The 22,599-nt window shown below is 41.6% G+C and overlaps 1 protein-coding gene across 16 annotated transcripts in view; it reads left to right on the top strand.

The window, feature by feature from the left end:
* The window catches only part of KDM4C (lysine demethylase 4C), a 461,886-nt gene that overhangs the window by 48,598 nt on the left and 390,689 nt on the right, over window positions 1–22,599 (top strand). For 13 of the 16 annotated variants that reach the window (XR_006281538.1, XR_006281539.1, XM_038401809.2 and 10 more), the window contains 2 exons: window positions 8,782–8,957; window positions 11,691–11,805. The exons of 2 other annotated variants lie outside the window; for them this stretch is intronic. Coding sequence is in view for 12 of the 14 variants with exons in the window: in XM_038401809.2 (XP_038257737.1) it covers window positions 8,782–8,957; window positions 11,691–11,805 (291 nt within the window). In the remaining 2 variants the exon portion in view is untranslated. Of the gene's footprint in view, window positions 1–8,781; window positions 8,958–11,690; window positions 11,806–19,669; window positions 19,988–22,599 lie in introns of those variants that run through there. One more of the 16 variants, XM_043514919.1, reaches the window with a different exon arrangement.

Here is a 22,599-nt window from a genome sequence, read left to right on the forward strand (position 1 = left end):
ATACCAGGCCATCCTTGCTTCTGCTGGCGGGGTGCTGCCTTCAGAGCTGGCGCTCCTGGCCAACAACTGCCGCTCTCCAGCCACCCGCTCTGAAAGCAGTGCAGAAGTAAGGACGGCAAAACCACTACCCTAAAATAACCTTGCGACCCTCCTGCAACTCCCTTTTAAGTCAGGACTCCCAGTTTGAGAAACACTGGTCTCCCCTATGAAATCTGTATAGTAAGGGTAAAAGCACACAAAAGGCCAGATTTCACGGTCCATGACATGTTTTTTATGGCCATGAATTTGGTAGAGCCTTCCGAATAACCAATATTCAGGGTTGGCCCCCTTCAGCTTAACATCCAGGATTCTGTCCACTTCCAAATATTCTCACGCTTCCCCACAAGAAGACATAAAAGGTACACTTGAAGGATATTTGAGAGTATGAAGACTTAAGGTCTCCCCTTCTTCCTGTAGGCTATTAGGGTTCATCAGTCACCTCCCAAGTCTCTCTAATTCCTGGCCCTTTTGAGTCTCTAGCCATAAATTGTGACAAAATTACAAACTCCTATAATACTCTCTTATAGAAATAGAAGGATTTATTGGAATATTGCAAGTAAGAACATCAGCACACACAGGCAGTATTTAACTTCCTTCTAGGTCCGTCAAACCAGGTCAACATAATATCAGAACAAATAACCACAATAAAATAAAGATTCAGCACCATCTGTTGGTGAAGGTGCTGTCAGCACTGATCATTACAACTTTCCCTCTTTTGGTTTAATAGGAGTTTGAAAACAATAACTAAAATTTTATCATCATTGTAACTCCTAGGAATCCAGGTAGTCTGCCATCCTCACAGGTTTCCCTGTTAGGCTGCCTCCTTGAGTCCTGTATTCAGTCATGGAGATGTCACTTGTAAAAGAATCTCTAGATTATCAGCAAGTATAGGGTTCATGTTCTCCAGGTTAGGCATATCTGGTGGGCATAGATAGTCTTTTGAAGACTGCAGTGTGGTGAAGTCGTGAGGACGTACTCCTCCACAACCAGTTTCCCATTACAAGTTATAGAAATCTGCTGGTGAATTTCTAAATCCTCCTCTGAGGTTGTTGAATAACCTCAGTGTTTGCCCTCCCCTTTCTTTCAATAAGTTGTGCTTCAATTCTCAGTGTACTAGAAAGGGGTAAGCTCTCACTTTTTGTATCGGCAAGGATAAACTGTTTTATTTTCTTAAGTGTTGTGTAAGGTCGTCCTGAAAAGGAGGACATTTGAGGGGTTTTTTTCCTGGCTGATTTTTCCTGGTGCATAGCCACATGTTTTTTCTTCCTGGATTGGCACATGGGAACTTTTTCCTGGCACCTTTCTTCTGGCTTATCCATTCCTCCACCTTCTGAAATGCTGTGTGCGCTCAGGTCACTGGTATAAGACTCTCTGCCTGTGTAGGTGCAGGAGGTCTTGCTGTTTCTTGCTGAACATCAAGTCATATGCAAGCATGGTTTTGCGAGTCCAAAAATAATCTGAGAGAGAGTGATGAACAGCTGAGTGTCAGCTAGTGGTGTATGCAAAGACCAGAAGTGTCTGTATATCCCAGTCTCATTGGTCTTCAGTAATAGTATGAGCATGGAACCAATGGTGCTGTTTACTCTCTCCATTCTTCCATTACCTGTAGAGCAGGCAACACCAGACCTCACTTCAGGTATGTTATCGGGAGTTGTCAGCAAACCTCATGTAATAACAGTGATTGAAATTCCTTCCCTGATCATTTGAAAGGCAGCTGACGGGTTGGGGTGGGGGCGGCAGGCAATCTGCAACATTATGTGTTTTATTAATGCAGCTGTAACTGCCTCAGGCCTTTTAGCCTTCAGTGGCTTTGCCACCACATATTTTTACATGATGTCATACGCTATCAGCAAATAATGATTTCAACTGGTGTGTTTCTGGTTGTAATCCTTCTAAGACAATCATTATGAACTCCCAGGGCTTACTAGATTGGGGCATATCCCCTAAAAGGAATTCTGCCTCTCCTTGCCGATGCTTACCTGTCACAGGTAAGCCAGGAAAGTACCAAATCCTTAACATCTGCAGACAAAAAAAAAAAATCTGTCGAATACCTGGTTCAGAGTTTTTTCTCACCCCAGGCAGCCTGCTGCTTTGATGTCGTGAAGACACTCCAGTACTGCTCTCTGCAAGCTTGCTGACAAGACAACACTGACAGGCCTGGAAAATCATACACCAGCAAGTGGGTAGCTGGATCAATGGAAAATTGTTCCTGAATTGCTTTGAACCTCTCCAGTCTGCATCTCATTTGGTAGATCTTTTAGCACACCAGAATAATTCAGGGTCCTTAGACTGTTCTTGCCAGATGTCATCACACAATCAGTCTGAGTCTATTCTCACTGTCCTCATTCAGCTTAGAGCATCCACAGCCATATATTTCTTTACATGTTTATGGTGTACTATATGAATTCTGAACCTAGTAAATATGGATGATTGGCCCAAAGGGCCTCCACAATAACCAGACATTCCAGTACTCACGGTGTCTGCTATGTGGAGAAGTGGTAGCTATCTTGGACTCTTTAGTTATGTCTCTTGTATTCAGTACATATTCTTAAGTCTCCATTGGGCTTTTTCATGATTATAATTGGGGATCTCAAGGTGATATAGATGGTCCAAGCAGGACATCCTCCAGCATGCAATTTAACATTCTTTAGGATTTGCCTCACAGGAACAGTCCCTTGCTTAAGGGATGTTGCACCTGATCATATCTCCCAAGCCTCCCATTATTCTTGGAGAACACACCAGCATACCTTAAGAATAGCTGTTTTAATTACTTCCTTCCATTGTCTTCTATGGATGCTTCTGTCAGCAACTTCTGGTTTCCCTGGTGTAGCTTCCCTCTGCTTGAGCAATTCTGTCTCCCATGGGCTTTGCCTCCTCATTACCTGCAAATGTCATATGGGAACTACTTGGGAGACTGTTGCTCTTATTTGACTCATGGGACTTCTGCAAATATCTTGCACTAGGACTCTTAAGTTTTTAGCCACTTCACTAGCAAGCATTTCTTGAAGCATAGCATTTGTTATAAAGGAATCACCCTGTGTCTGAGAATTAATAGCTGATACCTTTAAGGAGATCCCAGCTTCTGCTTCCACATTTGTAACTCTGCACATAATCTGGTCCATACATTTATCCAGTATGTTATCTTCCTTCACCAGCGGGTTATGAAATTCCTCTGTTAAACAATTTATAAACTGACTTTTCACACAGGATTCTCTCACGTTCTGTCACTGGACATAGGTCCTTCTCTGCTTTGCCAGTACCAGATCCGCTGTTGATGGTTCTGCTTTACTCAAGCTATCTCTCAGACTGTGAGGGGGCAGGGAAAGCCTATTAAACAGGCTCCTCAATGCAAATAAAGTATGCAGGGATTCCCCTTCCTCTTACTCCAATCTTGTCATTCCCTCCAGTATTTCAAAAACAGATCTCTCCTAGAAGTCATATAAGTGTTTGTGTAATTGTCTGTAAGATCCATGATTCACACTGGGAAGCTTCTGGTAAAAAGCTTTAGCATCATCATTCAAAAACACTGCTATGTTCTGTGGTGCTTTCTCATCAATCCACTCATTCACAGAGAGTAGCAGCTCAAAGTCTATCGAGTACTCACAGATTCCAGTTTCATCTGCATGACCACTGAGAAGAAACTTAGGCAAAAGTGTTTTTGCCATCTTGAAGCTGCTACCACTAATTGCAACACCAGCTTATAAAAATCAAAGGATTTTTTGGGAACACTGCAAGTAACAACTCCAGGCTTCCCAGCAGTCCCAGGTTTGACTGTCCTGCTTTGACCTCCAAAGCCCTCTGGTAGTTGAAGCAGAACATTTCTTGTATTCAAGGCCATCCAGAGAAGGGGAGTTCAAAGAGGCGGTTTGCTCTAGACTCACCTGTTTGAGAGTTTTCCCAAGCTGAGTGGTGTTGTGACTGGCACACAAGGTCGTAGCTCCACTGACATTTGGCCCCACTGCCTCTCTGTCTACACAGGGGCAGACAGGCCAAACCTGAATGGTCCCACTTTAGCCATTTGAAAGGTTGCGAGGTGTGCCACTCCGACACGTGGAGGCAGGACTTTACTTCTCTTAGCCCCCTCCCCCCGCCAAAAAGACAACAACTTAACCTAAATAAAGATACATGTGGAAGTGAGATACTGATCATTCTTTTTCTTTGATTCCTGTCCATCAGCCCAGCATTGTCGATGGGATCAGATGAAGTCTTTTCCATTCTTCATTCAGTTTCTATGCTCTGATGTTTTCCAAGAATTCAACCAGGAATCCTTGGCATGCACTTGGAGAGCCAGATGTATCCTTCACTAGTGGTTGCTGCCACTAGCTATCCTCACTAGATTTTGCGTGCCAGCTGAGGCCAGGTCCTGAAGTCTGGCCCTGTGGTACACATGCAGCTACTTGGAGCCTCTAATGAGAGTTAAGTAATGTGCCAGGACCATCTGTAAGCAAACTACCCTTTACAGGTGTGGCTATCTACTATGTAGAGGAGCTACCTGTTGAACTCACCCCATATACCTTGCACTTATCATTACAATCCACTCATATATACATACAGCTGTAACTTCCTGTTCTTACTCTTATTAACTCAAAATTGCACCTCCGGGAATGGGATGCTATGATGAATGTGAATTTCCCTCCCCATCCTAGATGCTTGGTCATTCTTGCCCCCAAGGGAAAAATCCTTCCCACTACCAAGAGGTAGTGATTGATCAGACCCACGGTATCTTAGGAACACTTTTTTTTGACTATATCTCCCTTCTAGGGCAGGCCAGCAACCACAGCAGAATGACTGCTGGATGCCACGAGGGCTTCATGTACAGTCAGATGCAGGGAGGAAGAGGGGCGGCAGCAGCATGAGAGACAATCCGCTTGTTCTTCCCCATCCCCTAAAATAGGTTCTTACCTCATTCAGTGAGATCCTCCTGCTGCCTCAGTTTCCTTCCTTCCTTCCTTCCTTTCCCAGGAAAAGAAAACTCCCCAAATCTTTTATGCTTTAGAATTTCTCTCCCTTTTTGGAGTCCGGTTTGTTAACATAAACGAACAGTTGAACTCAAAGACACAATTGCCTTGCCCTCTTCTCCAGGCTCACCAGTCCGTTATGCCTCTCCTGAGCTCCTAATTCCCACTTCAGGGTTTTGCTCCTCCCCTCTCTGCACATAGCTCCAGCAAAGCCTTTTTCTCTGGCTGCTAAGTAGAGTTGACGCCACCCCCCCCCCCATCCTCTCTGACCCTAGCTCTTTTCTGGATCCCCTGCAGGTGGGGCTTAATTTTTTCTCTCTGCTCTTTACTCTTTTATCAGGACATCAGGCCCTCTCCAGAGAGCCATCCCATGATTTTCCTCTCTTTGGGGGAGAAGACTCCCGCTTATAGATAGCCAACCCCAGCTACCCTTATGCAATGCCCAGTCACCTGACCTACCATCAATCCAAGCTCAAACCCATCACCTGAGAGTCAGGTAATTGGGCACCGCTCCCACTAATGGGGCAGCACACCCTGTAACATCCCTGCCCCATATCTTGGGAAAGCTGTACAGAATATTCTTAATCACGATGAGAACTCCTTTTTGGCTTTAACAAGTAATATCACATCAAACATCATAATAACCAACCCTTAGCTATCTCCTTGTTGTAACATCCCACCTTCTTGCTGCTTCAGTCATGTTCAGTAAAACAGGACTTTTACCAGAACATAGCAGGCGTAAGGGCTTTCTGTTCCTTAGAGAGCAGACTCTGGTACAAGCATACCCTTCAGAATCAAGCGTGCTCCTTACTGAAATCCAATTTTTTTCTCCCACATATACCAAAGTCTGCACCTTTGTGCTTATGGCCCCTAACAAATTCTGTAGACCAACATGCTTTTGTTCTTCAACCACCAACAGAATTTTTTCAAAGGCATTCTCCCTCTGGATTTCTTTCTCCTCTATCGTGGAATTTTGGTCCTTTGCCTTGACCCACTTATGCAGGTGTTCTATTTCTGGATCTCCTGACAGTCTAATGAAACATCCCTCCTGCAGAGGCATGTTTCACTTTAAATGTCAGCACTGTATTATTGCTGATCATTTTATCATATGCGATGAGGAAGTGGAAGGTAGTGATGCTCACAGAGAGGGGGAGCTGTGAGTTGCTTTAGGGAAAAAAATGCAGAGGGAAGGAGGAGAGAGTAAGAGGTAGGGGAGGGGGAGAGAAACTGTGAAAAGAAGAGACACAAAGGCCTGATAGTGTGATGATCCTAACAGTGAGCCTATTTTTCCAGTGAGTGATGCTGAATGTGATAAGTTTGTGAGGAAATAATACACAATGATAACTAAAAGTTTAATTACTAAATAAAGGCCATATTCTACCTTTGATCTTTTTGCAAACTGATTATTAAAATCAATGGGAGATTGAGGGGAATATGTAGTCCTAAATGTATACCTCTGTTATGATAGATAGCTACCCAAAAAAGGAGAGCCATACATATATATAGAAATGAGAACTCTGCTTTCAGAAAGTGCCAAATGAGAGAGCATAGTACATACTGAAGGAGGAATAAAGCCTGAATGTTGCACTGTCTTCGTTTTAGTCCAGTGTTTCTCAAATGCAGCCACCAAGGCCTTTTCTTGTGGCCACAGGCTCTTGGGCTGTGATTGGGGGTTGGGGGGCAGGCTGCATGACCTAGTGGAAAGGGTACTTTACTGAGAATCAAGAGACTTTTAGGTTCTGTCCTCAGGTCTGCCATTGAACTACTTACCTTAGGCAAGTCACTTAATTTCTGTCTCTGTTCCCTGTCTCCAGCCTTTGTCGATCATGTCTATTTAGATGATAGTCTTCAGAGCAGGGACTCTCTCACTACAGTGAGAGCGCATAGCACAGTGAGGTCCCAATCTCAGGTGGGCTCGCTAAGCACCACTGTAATACAATTAAACAATAAATGTGCTCCAGTTTGCTGAAGGAGGATACTTTGGACATTATTCACAAAAATATTTCATGCTGCATATTGCTAAAAACAAAACACTATTGACCTTGAATTAAACAAAAGAATGCAAATGCTGGTTTTTAATATTCATGTTGTGGAGCCAAACCTACAAGTTCATGCCTAATAGTAAGGAAAATGGAAATCTCTATGCACATACTTGATTTTTATGCATACATTTTGAATGCACGGCTTCTCTGCTTCCAAAGCAGTGTTTTGTGTATTTTGTGCATGTAACTTGTTAAGATTTTGTGTGAAAACATTAATGGAAACTACAAGACTAGACAGTTGAACACTCTTATTTCTTTAAGAAGAGGAAACATTGGGCCCAATGTTGCAGTCCCTAGATGGCCAAAGGTCACATGAAAGATAATAATAATAATAATAATAAATTTAAAAAAAAAAAGGAAAGAAAAGAAAATGTGAGTTTTAACCATGTAGGAAGTGCAGGATTAAACTATTACATTTTAATTAGAAATATTAACTATGCCTTTAACAAGAAATGGTTATTTGCTAAAAACATTTTCTTTGATTGTCTAAATTTGTATTTCCTACATGTTCTAGGTTTGTGCAGTTCAAGTGGGTTAGGTTTAAAATTTGACCATGTTGTTATGTGGAGACAATGAATGATCTTCAGATCTCAGATGCATTCTAAAATTCCATACTCTGACTAAGGTATTTTAAAGATAAACAAAAATCAATAGCCACTTTTATATATAACCCTAAAATGTTTGCATTTTGAAGAAACAGCCTGGTATCAGAGGGAATACAGATTAATTCTTAAACTCATCCAAGATTTTTGTTAGCTGATGCTAATGCACATAATGTAGAAATAACGAACAATGCCATGCTTGCTGTGTGCTGCTTACAAAAACTAAACAAATACTTTCAATGTTTGTAGCATATAAAAAGACAAAACTAAAAGTGAGGGGAAAGAGGTGGAAATGTCTTCAGTCTTTAAATAATAACAATACAAATATAAGAAGTTTATATATAAAGAACTCTACATAAACAATAGGTATTGCAGTGTTTTAAAAAATGTCTTGTTGACAAAGTAGTGAATTAAAAGATAAATAGACAATATTTGGAATGTAGAGATATTTCCATTTGGGCTGTAATAATATATAAAACATCTTTTCAAAACTACCTAATACCCTAAAACAAGACACTTGGATGAGACCATTTGGTGAACTCCAGCTTCTGTAAAATTCCTGATGACTGTGAATAGCATGGTGCATGCTTGAGAGTCATAGCAGAACTTGGAATCAGATGGTGTGAATCAAGGGAACCTGAAACGAAAAAAACCCAAAACTTTACAATCAATTGGGGCTTGTATACACACAGTTTTTGTACTTAGTTTTATTACATAAATTTATGGGAATAAACTCTGTTTAAGACAACCCAGTATATCTGCATCCACATGAGGGGTTGTACCAATTTAACAAATTTGGTTTTAAAAAAAAAATCATGCCCCTAAATGAAATAGTTTAATTGGAATAAAAATTGTGTAAGATTTACTGAATAACCCAGATAGGAAGATAGAGAGAGGCATTTAGCAAATAACTCTATACTTCTATTTAGTTTTAAAAAATATCGAAGAGGTTATGTTTAAATTTGATGGTACACAATGTTCATGGACAACAAGATTTTTTAACTTAATTAAATCTTTAAATCTTTTGGTCAGATCTGCTAAGTTTTCTGTATTAGATTTACTTGTTTCTTCATCCACTTCAAAAGTATTTTTAACATCAGCAGTAGCTATGCTGATTTGTGTATTGCTCTGACTTTTCAGGTGATCCCCCCCAAGGAGTGGAAGCCGAGAAAACATTACGATGACATTGATGATTTAGTGATTCCAGCTCCAATTCAGCAGATGGTCACTGGTCAGTCAGGACTTTTCACTCAGTACAACATTCAGAAAAAGCCAATGACTGTGAAAGAGTTCAGGCAACTGGCCAACAGTGACAAGTATGTATATTCAGTATTCTCTTTGGAAAGGAGAATGTGTAAACTTTTCCCCTCACTGTGTTTTTTTTTTTTTACCTTTTTAGGCACCAGGTGATTTTTATGTTTATACTTACTTACTGAAGGCCATCCTTGTCCATATTCTAGGAGTTGGTAGAAGGCACTACTCAGTGCTTAGAGTGGTCTGAAAAAAATGGAGAGTCGGTCATCACCCCAACATCTGTCCATCCCCCTGTCCTCAAATCAGTTTTTCTCCCACTCCTCACATCTGTTCTGTCCCATTTCTGCCAGACATTCTGCCCCCACCAGGCCCCAAGTCAGTTTTACCCCCATATTTCTACTGCCCCCTTTAATGCCCACATCAGTTCTGCCCCCTCTTGCAGCACCTGGAATTCTTCAGCCCCTCCCACAGGCCTAACGGAAGGGAGACTGCAACGGAGACCCTTCCCAGGCCAGGTGCTGCTGCTGCACGGAGGGAGAGCAGAGGGGGAAGGAGCAGAGGAGCTGTCTTTTTGCTCTTATGAGGGTGGGGAAGGAGGAGGTGGAACTGCCCTGAGTGAACTGCTCTGAGTGGGTGTGATCTTTCTGCTCACTCCTCCCCCACCACCATGAATGGTGCGGGCTCCTGAGGGAAAGGGAAATAACTGTCTGCCTCTTGCAGCATCCCTGATTGGCTGCTCTTCCCCAGGAGGCAGACAAGTGGGTAAAGTAGCCAACTAGAAGGCTTTTCCTCCAAGGCGATACTAAAAGAGTGCACTTCTGCAAGTGGGCTCACTTTTTAGAAATTTAATTTCCTGTGTCTGTGACCCCTTATGATGCAGCATACTTTAAATTCTGGTGATAATGACATCTGTTTAGATTGCTATGATCATTTGTTTTAAGTCCTCACATCTGCATAGGGGGATAGAAAATATAACGTGTACATATAAAAATTATAGAATATAAAATGCCATGTAGTGAAATAATAGGGTGACCAGATGTCCTGATTTTATAGGGACAGTCCCGATATTTGGGGCTTTGTCTTATATAGGCGTCTGTTATCCCCCACCCCCGTCCCGATTTTTCATACTTGCTGTCTGGTCACCTTATGAAATAATGAGTAACCATGCACTTACATAGGATATCCCACGAGTGCCAACAGAACCTTAATTCTGCACACACCATAATATTTCAGAAATATTTGTAGTTACAATTGTTTTATCCCGCTACCTATAAAATCGTATTGCTATGTTATATTTAATAAGGTATATGAGTTAGGAGTACTTAAGTTTCCTAGGTTGTTCCATTCTTCTTAAAACAATGTAATAGCAGAAGCTCCTAAGCTTTCTTTAAAGAAGATTTTCCCTCTCTTCAAAGAAGTCAGGTTTCTGTGGAGGCCAGCTTCCTTTCTATGGGCATATCTCTGTGACACTAAATTGCTTTCCCCTTCATTTGGGATACCAGATGAGCATACCCTGAACATTGGTGTCATCTTAACATGACTGAAGGGCTCTAGTCTGAGTGATGAACAGCATTTAAGAAAACCCCTGGTCTGTAGTCCTGGTTACTCATGGATTGCTGGGGTCCAACTCCTGTTTGCTGAGAGACAGTCAGCTCACCATGAGGCTCTTCTTCCATCCTTCTTAATAGAGGCTGCGTCAGTTGCATGGCCTCCTGCTTCCTGTACTTCCAAGTTTTCTTCCAAGCAATCTGAACAGAAAGAGCTTGCAGAGTTGATCTGAAACTCTCTCCCCTCTCCCAAGTTGTTGCATTTATGGAAGCAATTTTCCCTTCCTTAAGACTTTTTCTAAATAAGGGAGTACTGTGGCCAGACATCCTGAGGAAAAGGTTTTGGCAGAGTAGTCTGCATGGCAATAGTAATAGAAGCATGCTCCCTCTATGGGAAGTTAGAAGAATCTTCCCAGGCCACAGAAAAGGATGTTAAAATGTCCCATGCATCTGGGACAACCAAAGGGATGAAGACAAGATCCTCCAAAGATTTCTGACAACTGGAAGAACTGGTCCACTTCTCCCAAAAAAGCTTTATCTGGGAGAGGGAGAAAGGAAAGCAAGGTCCACAGGAGCATTGGGATTCCTCCCCTTTCTTCTGGCCAGGGATACTAAATGGCAGAACACTTGCCTTTTGACCTGTTGGGAATAATCTGCAGGACCCATTTCTGCTAGGACCAGCAGGTGTGTGCACACTCCTTGGTGTCTATGCTCCTGCAGTACAGGGGTAGGAACTGGTGACCATATTGCCTATTAACAGTAGTGCCTCTTCACCAGCCTAGGAAATGTGGTAGGCTAAAATGGAGGATGGGGTGGTGAAGAGAGACTGTGTGAGGACTACCAACTAATAATGGATTGACTCTTTCAAGAGCCTTGGGTGACAACAATCACACTTAATGGCCTAATCAGAACAGGCAGTAGAAGTTCCTTCCATCTGTTGAGACAGGAACAAATGATCTGGGTGGCACAGGACTAATAGCGACATAAATACTGTGAAAGAAATTACCCAGTGTTACTTTGAAAGCATTGCTACTATGAAACCTATGGGTTTAGGACTATTGAATATGAGAAAGGACTAAAGAGTGTGAAACTGATATATTTATCTAAAAGTAGTTGGTCTGCAAAATCAAGTATAAAGCACATCACGAACGAGGATGTTGGGAGACATCCAAACCGTGAAAGTGAAAGGACAACTTGTCAATTGAGATCCTTTGAAATGTTGCCTTTAATTTCATTCTCCCTCTGCAGATACTGCACTCCAAGGTATATAGATTATGAAGATCTGGAGCGTAAATACTGGAAGAATTTAACCTTTGTGGCACCGATCTATGGAGCAGATATCAATGGGAGCATTTATGATGAAGTATGTGTAGTTTTATACATGTCATTCCCCCTTCCCCAACCCTGGCCAAAAGGTTAGTTAATGTTGCACTCTTGTATTGCAGCTAGGAACCAGGTATCTCTTGACAATTGTCTCTCAAGAGCCCCACTTTTGAGTTGCGCATGCCCTTAGTATGATGTGCTTTAGACACACTTGGGAGGCAGTGTGCCCCCTTATGAACCTGAACACTGATAGAGGGGTATATGGTCTCATGGGCTCAACAACCCTTCGCTAAGCATTTCTGGTGTCTGTAAGGCCTTGCTGCAGCAGCGCTTTTTTTTTTTTTTTTTGGATAAACTAGTTTGTCTAGTTACAATCTTTAAAAAGTATAGTCCTATTTTTGTTTGTTTGTGCAGTGTCAGCTCCGTTACACATTCCCAGCCCCCTCAGCGCTTTTTGTTGTTGTTTCTGCCCTGTTGATTTCCAGTGAGTGGGATTGCGGGCATTCAAATCTAAATCCACCCTAATTGATAGTCTGCCAGATTTGGAGAAAAAAATCAGGTTGTAAGTGGCGCACATCATGCGATGGGATGGTGTCTAGGGCAGACCAGCACTCTGATGTTTTATGCCCCCGTCACTGTGGTATTTGAATGTCTGATATGTTGTTAAGATGGACATTCCCTGAAAAGGTGTTCTACATGTGCAAGCTTCTGCCATCTTCAAATATGAGTGCTACCTGAAACTCCTTCTCTGTGAGGAGGTATCAAAACTCACCTGAACTAGTCCTTCTCCACATCAGTGCTAAAGAAAATTATTTCCTGTAGTGATTCTGTTGCTGGTTTGTTTCCCCTTGACTTTGAGTTCTGAGATGAGTGTGGTGCTTTAGACTTGGTGGGCCTGGGATGATTATTAGTTCACATTTCATTCTTCTAGACTTCTTAATTCCTCTTCTGTCTTTCTCTTCTTGGCTCTGAGCTGCTTGGATTCGCTCACCTTGTCACTCAGAAGCAATCTTAGTCTGAGGAAGGGGCTTGGATCTGAGGACTGTCAAGGTCAACTTTGATTTCATCTGGAATGGGATCAGAGGTTCACCCCAAAGTCCTTTGGACTTGTGAGTTTCCCAGAAAGTTTGATTGACCTTAGGTCTGAGGAACCTGCACGAGTCAGATCGTTCTCTTCCGAGATGGCTATGTACCAATCCTCTTACTGGCCTCAGGAATCATTCTACCCTCTGGACATCTCCAGTTGTTGAGGTTCCTTCTTTTCATCCCCTCAGGTGTTATCCAACTCTGTGCTTCTCTTGTGAGGAACGTTAACATAGTTTTAACTAACATTCTTCAGTTTTGGATTATGGATTACTTGAAAAAGCTTCATTTTTTCCAAGTGCTTCACCTTAGTAGATTAGTTGCAATACTGTTTTCACAGCTGGATAGGTCTCTGGCTGCATAGAAGTGCCCTCAGAGTAACTACCTATTTCTGATTGAAATAGTGGAGAAAAGGAAATTTCTAGAGGAAGTAGGATTTTGCTGGTTGTTGACACAAGTGACTATGGGTAACAAGTGACAGTACAGCTCTCATTATACAGTAAGAGAATGTGAAATATCTATCCGAATCAATTTTGCTACTTAGAGAACCATCCAAGAAACTGCATAATAACCTAAGGGAGTAGTTAAGCAATGAGACTATCAAGAAAGGAGAAGCAAAATTATCTTTGTAAGAATACATGCGCTTCTCCAATTTACTGGATGAATCCTTCCTTCATAAGGGTCTGCTCTGAGAGAGGAGTGGAACCCTGGTCTTTCTTGTATGCCATGTGGGGAGCTTCCGGGAAACCGTTCTGTGTTCTCTCTACTTTTTGGTAGTTCTTCTTATTACTTCTTGCCATGTTCTCTGCTATCTTTGTAATCACTAGGAGAAGTAGTGTATAACTTGGGCCTTGTCTACACTAAAGGGAAAAGTCAATCTAAGCTACGCAATTTGAGTTACGTGAATAGGGTAACTCAAATCGACGTAGTTTAGATCTACTTACTGCGGGGTCCACATTATGCGGTGTCGACAGGAGATGCTCTCCCATTGACTCCCTTTACTCTTTTCGATCAGGTGGAGTACAGGAGTCGACGGGAGAGTGATTGGTGGTTGATTTAGCGCAGTGGTTCTCAAATTTTTGTACTGGGGACCGCTTTCACATAGCAAGCCTCTGAGTGCAACCCCCCCCTTATAAATTAAAAACATATTAACACCATTATAAATGCTGGAGGAAAAGTGGGGTTTAGGGTGGAGGCTGACAGCTTGCAACCCCCCAAGTAATAACCTTATGACCCCCTTAGAGGTCCCAACCCCCAGTTTGAGAATCCCTAATTTAACAGGCCTTCACTAGACCCACTAAATCGACCGCCGATGCATCAATCGCCACAATATTGATCCTCCGGAAAGTGTAGACAAGCCATGTGACAGAGGGTTTGTCAAAAAACAAATTGCTTAAGGGAGTTTAATGAGAGCCCTGACCAAAATTAGAATACAACCAGCCAAGATGGTCTGAAAGTCGGTATCTGAACTAGGGTAGTTAAGTCTTCGAAAGCTATTCATTATCAGTGAAAGATATTTGTATCCCCAGTGGTCCATCTCATGGAGAAAGCAGTGCATGTAAACCCTATTATGTATGCATGTAACTGGAGAAAACTGTTTTTGAAAGTTAGGATAGCAGCACTGGATCAGGGAGGATTTGATAAGAGAACTCTCTAGACACATAAAAAGTTTGTTGTTCTCTGGACAGCAAGAGATGCAGACAATCTGACCAAAAGGGGGCAGAGAGAAAGGATTGCTTTCAAAAGTTAGAAGCTTTCACTTTTCTTATTTTCCTCTCTAACTAAACTGGGAACGATTTCTCTAGTTTTTCTTTGAGAAGTGTGAATCTATTACATGAACCATTTTTTTTGTTTTTAATTCCATTTTCTCTGAGGTTTTAATATCGTTAAAATAACTGTCACATGGGTAACATCACACCAGCATCTCCAGAGTGAAATGAACCCCGTCATGTCTAAGGGAGAGGTGCAGAAGGGAAAAGAGTTTCTGGAACTTGTACCACCTCTCAGCTTTGGTCGAGACATGTGGACTAAGATTTCCTGTCCCAATGAGTTGTGTTTTCATTACACTGCAACAAGTGAATACAAGGGGAGAGGCCAGAAGACCAAGGAGGAGATGAGAATTATGAAAACACAGAAATAGAATTGGTGGAGACTGATAGTGGGAAGACAATAAACTGGGAGATGATTAGAAGTGGGGACAAATGGCCAGGGAGGAAAAGAAATAAAATAGCAGCCTGTGGAATAAAAGCAATACCATTTAAAAAAAAAAAAAGCAGGGGGAGGAATAGTGGTTGAAGGAATAGACGGGGGGGGGGGGGGGAACAGGAGAGAGAGGAAGGGCCAACACATGGTGTAATGGAGCAACCATGCCAGGACAAGGCGCAAGGGGATCTGGAGGAAAGTGAGAGGTGATGCCTGGCACCAAGTCATTGCTGGGAGGAGGTTCCAACTAGAAAAGCTGGGGAATCATTGATAAAAATGGAAATTATTTTTTTAGACAGAACTTTTATTTCCCAAATTACTCTTTGTCCGCCAGATGGTGCTCTTGGGCAACTAATGTGCTGAAGGCCGAGCTGGGGAGAAACCTCTTGACTAGATTTAGAATCTAGAGATTGCTTTTGCGTGTTTGTCCATTTCAGAGATTTTTATTTATGCAGAAAGAATGGATGTAGTATCCCTACCTACAATTGTGGGCAAACAGTGAAAGAAAGGGAAAGGTACGATTAATTTCTCATAACAAACTATTTGTGATAATGGAAACAAATGTTTGTATTTTGTAAAGTTAGGGAAACTATTGCAGACAACATGCTGCAAGCATTGAATTTACTGTAAAACAATAAGGCAAATATCTCAAAGCATTTCCATTTAAAAAAAATAAAGCCAGCTGAAGGCACATATTTATTCATGGATTTAGTGTTGCATCTTTGCTTTACTGATGTTTCCATGCCCTGTAAGCATGCACTCCGATCTTCAAAATTAGTGGCAAAAGCTGCAGCAATGCAGCCCCTTGCTCTTTTGTTTATAAAACAAAAAAATAAAAACAGTTGCCATCTAGCTGTCTGGTTTTGAATAGGATTTGTCTGTTTTGCACAATGACTTTCATATTCTATTAGCAAAGCTATCTCTCTGAAGCTGTGTACACCCCCAATTTTAACTTTTTTAAAATTAATTAAAAACTGACAATTTGTTGTATTTCTGAAATCCAAGACCTTGCTGGTGTTATGGGAGAGAGCAATTGAAATGACATTGCAGTATATTAACAAGTGGTGTTATTTTTTTCCTTTTTAAGTCAAAGGATAATGAGGATTTAGAAGAAGGGACACAACTGTAAACTCTGTTACATGGAATAAAAAATAGGAAAGGGAGCAAAGCGATAAACACATTTTTTTGAGTTCTGGCAACCAACCTAAAGGAAGCAAACTTTGCTCTCGTGATTTATTATATTACCAGAACCCCTTGAATGTATTTATAGCGTTGTATTTCATGGTTAACTGTCTCTGTTTTGTTCACAGATTCAATTATTTATAAATTAGGAAATATCCTAAAGTAGTAACTGTTGTGAAAACACACTGTGGGTTTATAGAAAAGAAATTCAACGTATATGGCTTAGTGTTAGGTCGAAGTATTATGCCATACTTACACATCTTTTATTGTTTTTATATTTAATTACAGGACTTTGTAAGATAAGGACAACCCAGCTGACTCAAGAAATAATTTAGGGAGGCATTCCACTAAAGGATAGATTACAAGGATTGTATTTATGTTAAGGTCACCACTGTCTGTACTTTTATAGGTGAATTGGGAAACCTTTTTACATTTCGTAGACAAGAGTTCAAGGTTCTGTTTTTCTGTGGCCACCATGTCATCTGACCTTGATAAAAGTGCTTGTGCCTGGTCTACACAAGAGTTTACACTGTTAATAATAATAATTAATATTAATAATTAATAAACAGCACCAATGTGGCTAGTTGCAGTGTTACTGAAAATTGAATAAGACATTTTCTACTGTGGACACACCTATGGGGAAAAAGAGGCATGGGAGAGAGGGAATCAACATCACCAATCATGCCTCTCCTGGGATTAAATTAGCTAAATATTTAGACTCTGTGATTGGCTGTCATGACTGTCACAAGTGCTTTACCAATTATTAGAGGGTGGGACAGAAAGAAATGCCTAAAACAAGAACAGAAAGGTAGATGAAAGACTGGGGCAGAGCATCACTGATTGGCTCATGGTCGAACATACTTCCAGCTGGTGTGTGTATTTATTTGTTATGGTAATCCTAAATCTTAATATTCAGGCTGTCACAATTTAGGGATTGTAAACAGTTAAAATATTTGTTTCAAAGGCTACATTTGAAGGGGCCTTTTGTTACGATTTACTGTTATTTCAAGGAGACTGGGACATAAACTTTTATTAATGGTTAGGGGATGCCAAGGGTATTACAGTAGTTCTGTAAACATGGTGTTAGTGGGTTCATAAATGAAACTGAAAGTTGGCTCTCTTTTTTTGGCCCAATCCAATAAAATTAAATCTTGGGATACCATGTAAGGTCCAACACCCTCCCTATTCATTACATCACCCTGCTTTCTCTTATCAGGAGAGTTGAGGCTGGCATTGTTGGGAGAGAAAAGTAAGTGTAGGACATCTCTAAAAGAAATGAAATCTGAGCTGGCCAGAGTCGAAGCTGAGACCAATCAATTCTTTCTCCCCAAAATTCCATCCAATCTCAGCCAGGCACACCTAGCCTCTTCAGAAATTCACAGACTGCAGAGAGTGAGTGTCTCTGCCCAAGTGCTTCTCATGCTCTGTGTGGGTGGCTGGGAAAGAGCCTTCTAACCCCCATTCATGGGAACTCTGTTCTCAAGATACAGAGACAGCAAGAATCCCAATTTCTTGCTTCAAAATGAGCCCCCTGAGAACTGTCTTCCCCCCACCCCGCCTCCCCACCCAGGAATGTTTCTTACATTTAACCCTACAGGACAGTTTCCATGCTATACTCCTTATAAAATAGTTTCCCTTCAAAAATAAAGCTTACATGAAGAGAAACTTCCAGTAAGTACCACACTGATCAGGTTTCAGAGTAGCAGCCGTGTTAGTCTGTAACCGCAAAAAGAAAAGGAGAACTTGTGGCACCTTAGAGACTAACAAATGTATCTGAGCATAAGCTTTCGTGAGCTACAGCTCACTTCATCAGATGCATGCAGCGGAAAATACCGTGGGGAGATTTTATATACACAGAGAACATGAAACAATGGGTATTACCATACACACTGTAACGAGAGATCAGGTAAGGTGAGCTATTACCAGTAGGAGAGGGAAAAAAAATCTTTTGTAGTGATACTCAAGGTGGGCCATTTCCAGCAATTGACAAGAACAACTGAGGAACAGGGGAGGTGGAGGGGGGGAGGAGACATGGGGAAATAGTTTTACTTTGTGTAATGACACATCCACTCTAGATTGGAACAGAATTGTGCAAGGCCTTGAAAATAAGAAGTTTGAATATGATACAGAGAGCAAGGTAGAGCCAGTGGATAGATTCGAAGGGGGAACTGACATGGTCAAACAATGGGTGAGGAAGACAATTTGTTCAATAGCATTTTGTAGGAAATTAAGAGACAGAAAAATGTACATCAAAGAGCGTAGATTGATTGATTGATTATTTATTTATTTATTTATTTGTATTATTGTAGCACCTAGGAGTAGCAGTCATGGATCAGAACTCAAATGTGTTAGGCACTGTACATACAGAGAACAAAAAAGACAGTCCCTGCCTAAAAGATCTTACAATTTAAGAAGAGGAAATTGTGTTGTCGTATACCCTGGGTCTGCAGGGTGTAAAGAAAGGGTTTCTTTGTTTGCATGATAGTGTTTGCAAAGACTTGCATGGTTCAACTGTTCTTAACAGTTGACAGTTTAGTGAATTCTTTCTGTCTCCGTTTAGTTAGTGAATTGAGTTATTCTTATTGTGAAGAATTTTCATGTTGCTTTCCATGCAAAATTTGCTCATATTGGGGCTGAGCACTCTGCTGTATTGAGGGGCCAAATGCTGTGTGATCTCTGTTTGATTTTCAGCCACTGTTGCATACTAAGGTAGTGGAGACGCGTGCCACAACCTGCAACTTAGACCTTTGTCCTTTCTGACTGTAGAAAGCTAGCAGGGATGTATTTGGTTAATTTTTAGTTGCATTCCTTAGCATTTCCCTGCGTGGGGAGAGGGAACGGTTTCAGTGTCTCTTAAAGACAGAACAAGGAGTAATGGTCTCAAGTTGCAGTGGAGAAGGTTTAGGTTGGATATTAGGAAAAACTTTTTCACTAGGAGGGTGGTGAAGCACTGGAATGCGTTACCTAGGGAGGTGGTGGACTTTCCTTCCTTTTGAGGTTTTTAAGGTCAGGCTTGACAAAAAGCCCTGGTTGGGATGATTTAGTTGGAGATTGGTCCTGCTTTAAGCAGGGGGTTGGACTAGATGCCCTCCTGAGGTCCCTTCCAACCCTGATATTCTGTGATAAAGAAGCGAGTGTGTGGCCCAGGCTCAAGATATCTACTCTTGATGCCAACAGTGTGGCTATCAACCTGTCCCATCTCTAGTTTTTGGGGAAGGTCACTGAAAAGATTATGGCAGGGCAAATGTAGCAGTTTGTTGATTCTACAGACTTCCTTGGCTCCCAGTCAATCTGGTTATAGGCCTGGATCTGGAGTAGAAATTGTGCTGATTGCAGTTTGTTGATGATCTCCTAGTAGTGGTCTATACTGTTTGTTCTAGATTAGTCAACAACCTTTAAACGCACTTAACCATGAGATTTTGTTGTTTTATTTGCAGACACAATCAGGGATGGATGCACCAGCTCTTCAATGGTTCCGTTCCTATCTTTTTGAGAGAACACAAAGTGTATTTATGGGTAATTGTTTCTCTACTTTGAGGGCTCTCCCTTGTCGAATGAGTGCCACAAGGGCTATGTTGTCAGCTCTCTTGTCAGCTAAATGCAAGATGGAACAGATTGTTTACATAAGTATAATATCATCCTGGGACTGAAGTGGCCACAACTACACTGCATGCAGCTAGCTGGCAACAATTCAGTCCACACTAAGATAATGTTGGAGGGTTAGGAGAAGCAGCTGGAACAATGATGGGCAACCGCCATGGCGAACTTCAGCCATTGGGAGCTGTGGGCAGCCGTGCCTGCGGAAGGTCAACGTAAACACTATCTCACGGCCTGCCAGCGGATTACCCTGACGGGCCGCAGGTTGCCCACCATTGAGCTGGAAGAACTGATAGAACTTATATCAGCACCCCTCTTTTAAGGGAGTGTAATTGCCATTTGTTAAGCAAGTGTGAAACTTGAGGGTCTTGTTAGATCCTGGGCTGCTCTTAGAAGCCTGAGTAGTGGTTTTAAACAAGAGTGCTGCTTCCATCTCTGTCTGGTAACACAGAAGCAACATTTTCTCACCAACACAGAGACCTTGCCACAGTTATTCATGTCTTTGTCATTTCAAGATTAGATTCCTGTAATAAACTCTACATTAGACTATTCAGAGGCTGAAACTCATGCAGAATGTAGCAGCCTGCATATCGACAGAGTTGTACAATGGGAGCACATTAAACCAGTGATCTGCATCGACTCCTAAAAAGCTTCCAGGTGGGATTCAGAAGTTTGCTTTCAACCTAGAAAGTCCTAAATGGTTTGGGATCTGGTTACATGAGAGAAGACTTTCTTCCTATGATATACCATATAACATTTGAAATCAGCAGAGACATTTGAGCAGGATGTTGGGCATGCCTGGAAGGATGAGAAATACTTGGAAGGATGTGGCAGATGAAGGATGGGAGCAATGTTCCCTCTAATTTTTGACAGGCCATGTGTGCAAAATATGTCTTCTGTGCAAATTTTTGTGCGCGTGATGTTTCGCCGTGAGCGCAGGGTTTAGGATCTGTGAAGAGTCATCTTCTTCGTATGGCTGATGTAAATGTAGAGCAACATCTACAATTTTATTTTTAGATGGTTAAGCCAGATAATTGCGTCTGGAGTAGTAGAGTGTATTGCTGTGATATCTCATTCATATTTGTAAATCAGGCATTAAGTTGTTATATGTTCCATGGTCTGCTCTGGGTGATCACCGTCGCACACTGGAGAGTCTTTAATTTTCCATTTGTGCAGCACGTATCCACATCTTCCATGGTTTGTGTGGATACGGTTTAGGGTTACCTATGAACTTTGTGGAAGATCGAAGTCATGAATCCTCTGCGTCAGGTCTTTCACGAGGTGCTTATTTGTGATTTCTTGTGGACTCCATTCAACTTTCCAAATTTCATCAGGGTTGAAGTTGCATTGTTGAAGGTTAAATGCGTGGGTTCAAAAGAGCTTACTTGACTTCAAGGTGGTGGTGAGGGATGTTGTTGATGTCCTGGTGGATGGGAAGACGTTCATTCTCCACAATCCTCTGAAATCCCAGAAGGTTGTGGCATCATGGCAAATGGATGGGGGAGCAATGTGTGACAGCATGGGCAGCCAGGGTGTTGGGGTCAACTTGAGGGTTCCAGTGATGCACCGCATTGTAGTGTTCAGTTGGACATCAACAAGTCGAATGTGGCTACTTCTGGTCCATACTGTTACACTGTTCTTGGCTATGGAGTACATGAGGGCCATTGCTGATGTCTGTGACTTTGCAGGTGCTTCCTAGCTTGTGCTTGCCGGGTTTTGGATCAGGCTGATCCTTGTCTTCATCTTGGCAGCTACCTTCTTCAGATGGTTATGGAAGGTTAGCATGCAATCCAGCTTCATTCCAAGATAGATCAGAGTGGGGTCATGTCACACAGTGGCTGCAGAAGGTCACTTTTAGGATGTGCTTAGCGTTCCTGTTATCAAGATGGAATGCAGTGACTGTTTTGTGAGGATTTTGCTTGAGCCTCCATTTCTGGAACTATTCCTTCCTGGTGTTTAGATCCCTGTTCAAGGTGGACTCAATATCACTGAAGGTGGCTGCTTATGTTGCCAGGCAAGGTCATCCGCCTATGCAAATTTGCATGACTTTGTTGGAGGCACATTGCTCGTGCAAACATTAAAGCATTGGCTCGAGTACTGAGCCTTGTGGCAGTTCACTGTTGAGGAACCAGGGCGAACTGACTTCGTTGCCCAAGTGGACACGTAGCCGCCTATTGCTCAGGATAGACCATAGCAGGCTTTGTGTCTTGAGGCAGGGGATGATCTTTGCGAGCTTCAGCATCAAGCCTTAAATCCAGACTCTATCATAGGCCAATGACAGGTCTACAAAGGCTGTATTGGTCTGAAAATTCCTCTGGAATCTGGCCTTGATGTTAAAAATAAATAAATAAATAAATAGATTCTTTGTTATGGAATAAGATAACCAGGGAGAAAAGAAATAATAAATAAATAAAATAAATATAAAAATAAAAATAAATAAAAAATAATCTGTTACTGCACATCTTTGTCCCTTAGGTCAGACTGCCTGATGTGTTTTCTGAAAAAAAAACACCCATTACATTTGACAAATATGCTCCTAAAATATATGTAGAGATTAGAAATATTTTCATATAAATAATTTTTATTGCCATTAAAGAACAGTTTTATAATCTAGGTTAGCTCCAGAAAGATGTTAAATAAAAATATTAACTCTCAGTTTTCCCCAAATGCCCAGAATAATTATTGATTGTATTCTCTCCACATGCTAAGGATGACGACTAAATGGATTCTAACTGCCTTTCTACAATCAAGTGGCTGTCTACTAAACATT

This window comes from Dermochelys coriacea, chromosome 5, assembly GCF_009764565.3.
Source record: "Dermochelys coriacea isolate rDerCor1 chromosome 5, rDerCor1.pri.v4, whole genome shotgun sequence".
Taxonomy (NCBI): Eukaryota; Metazoa; Chordata; order Testudines; family Dermochelyidae; genus Dermochelys; species Dermochelys coriacea.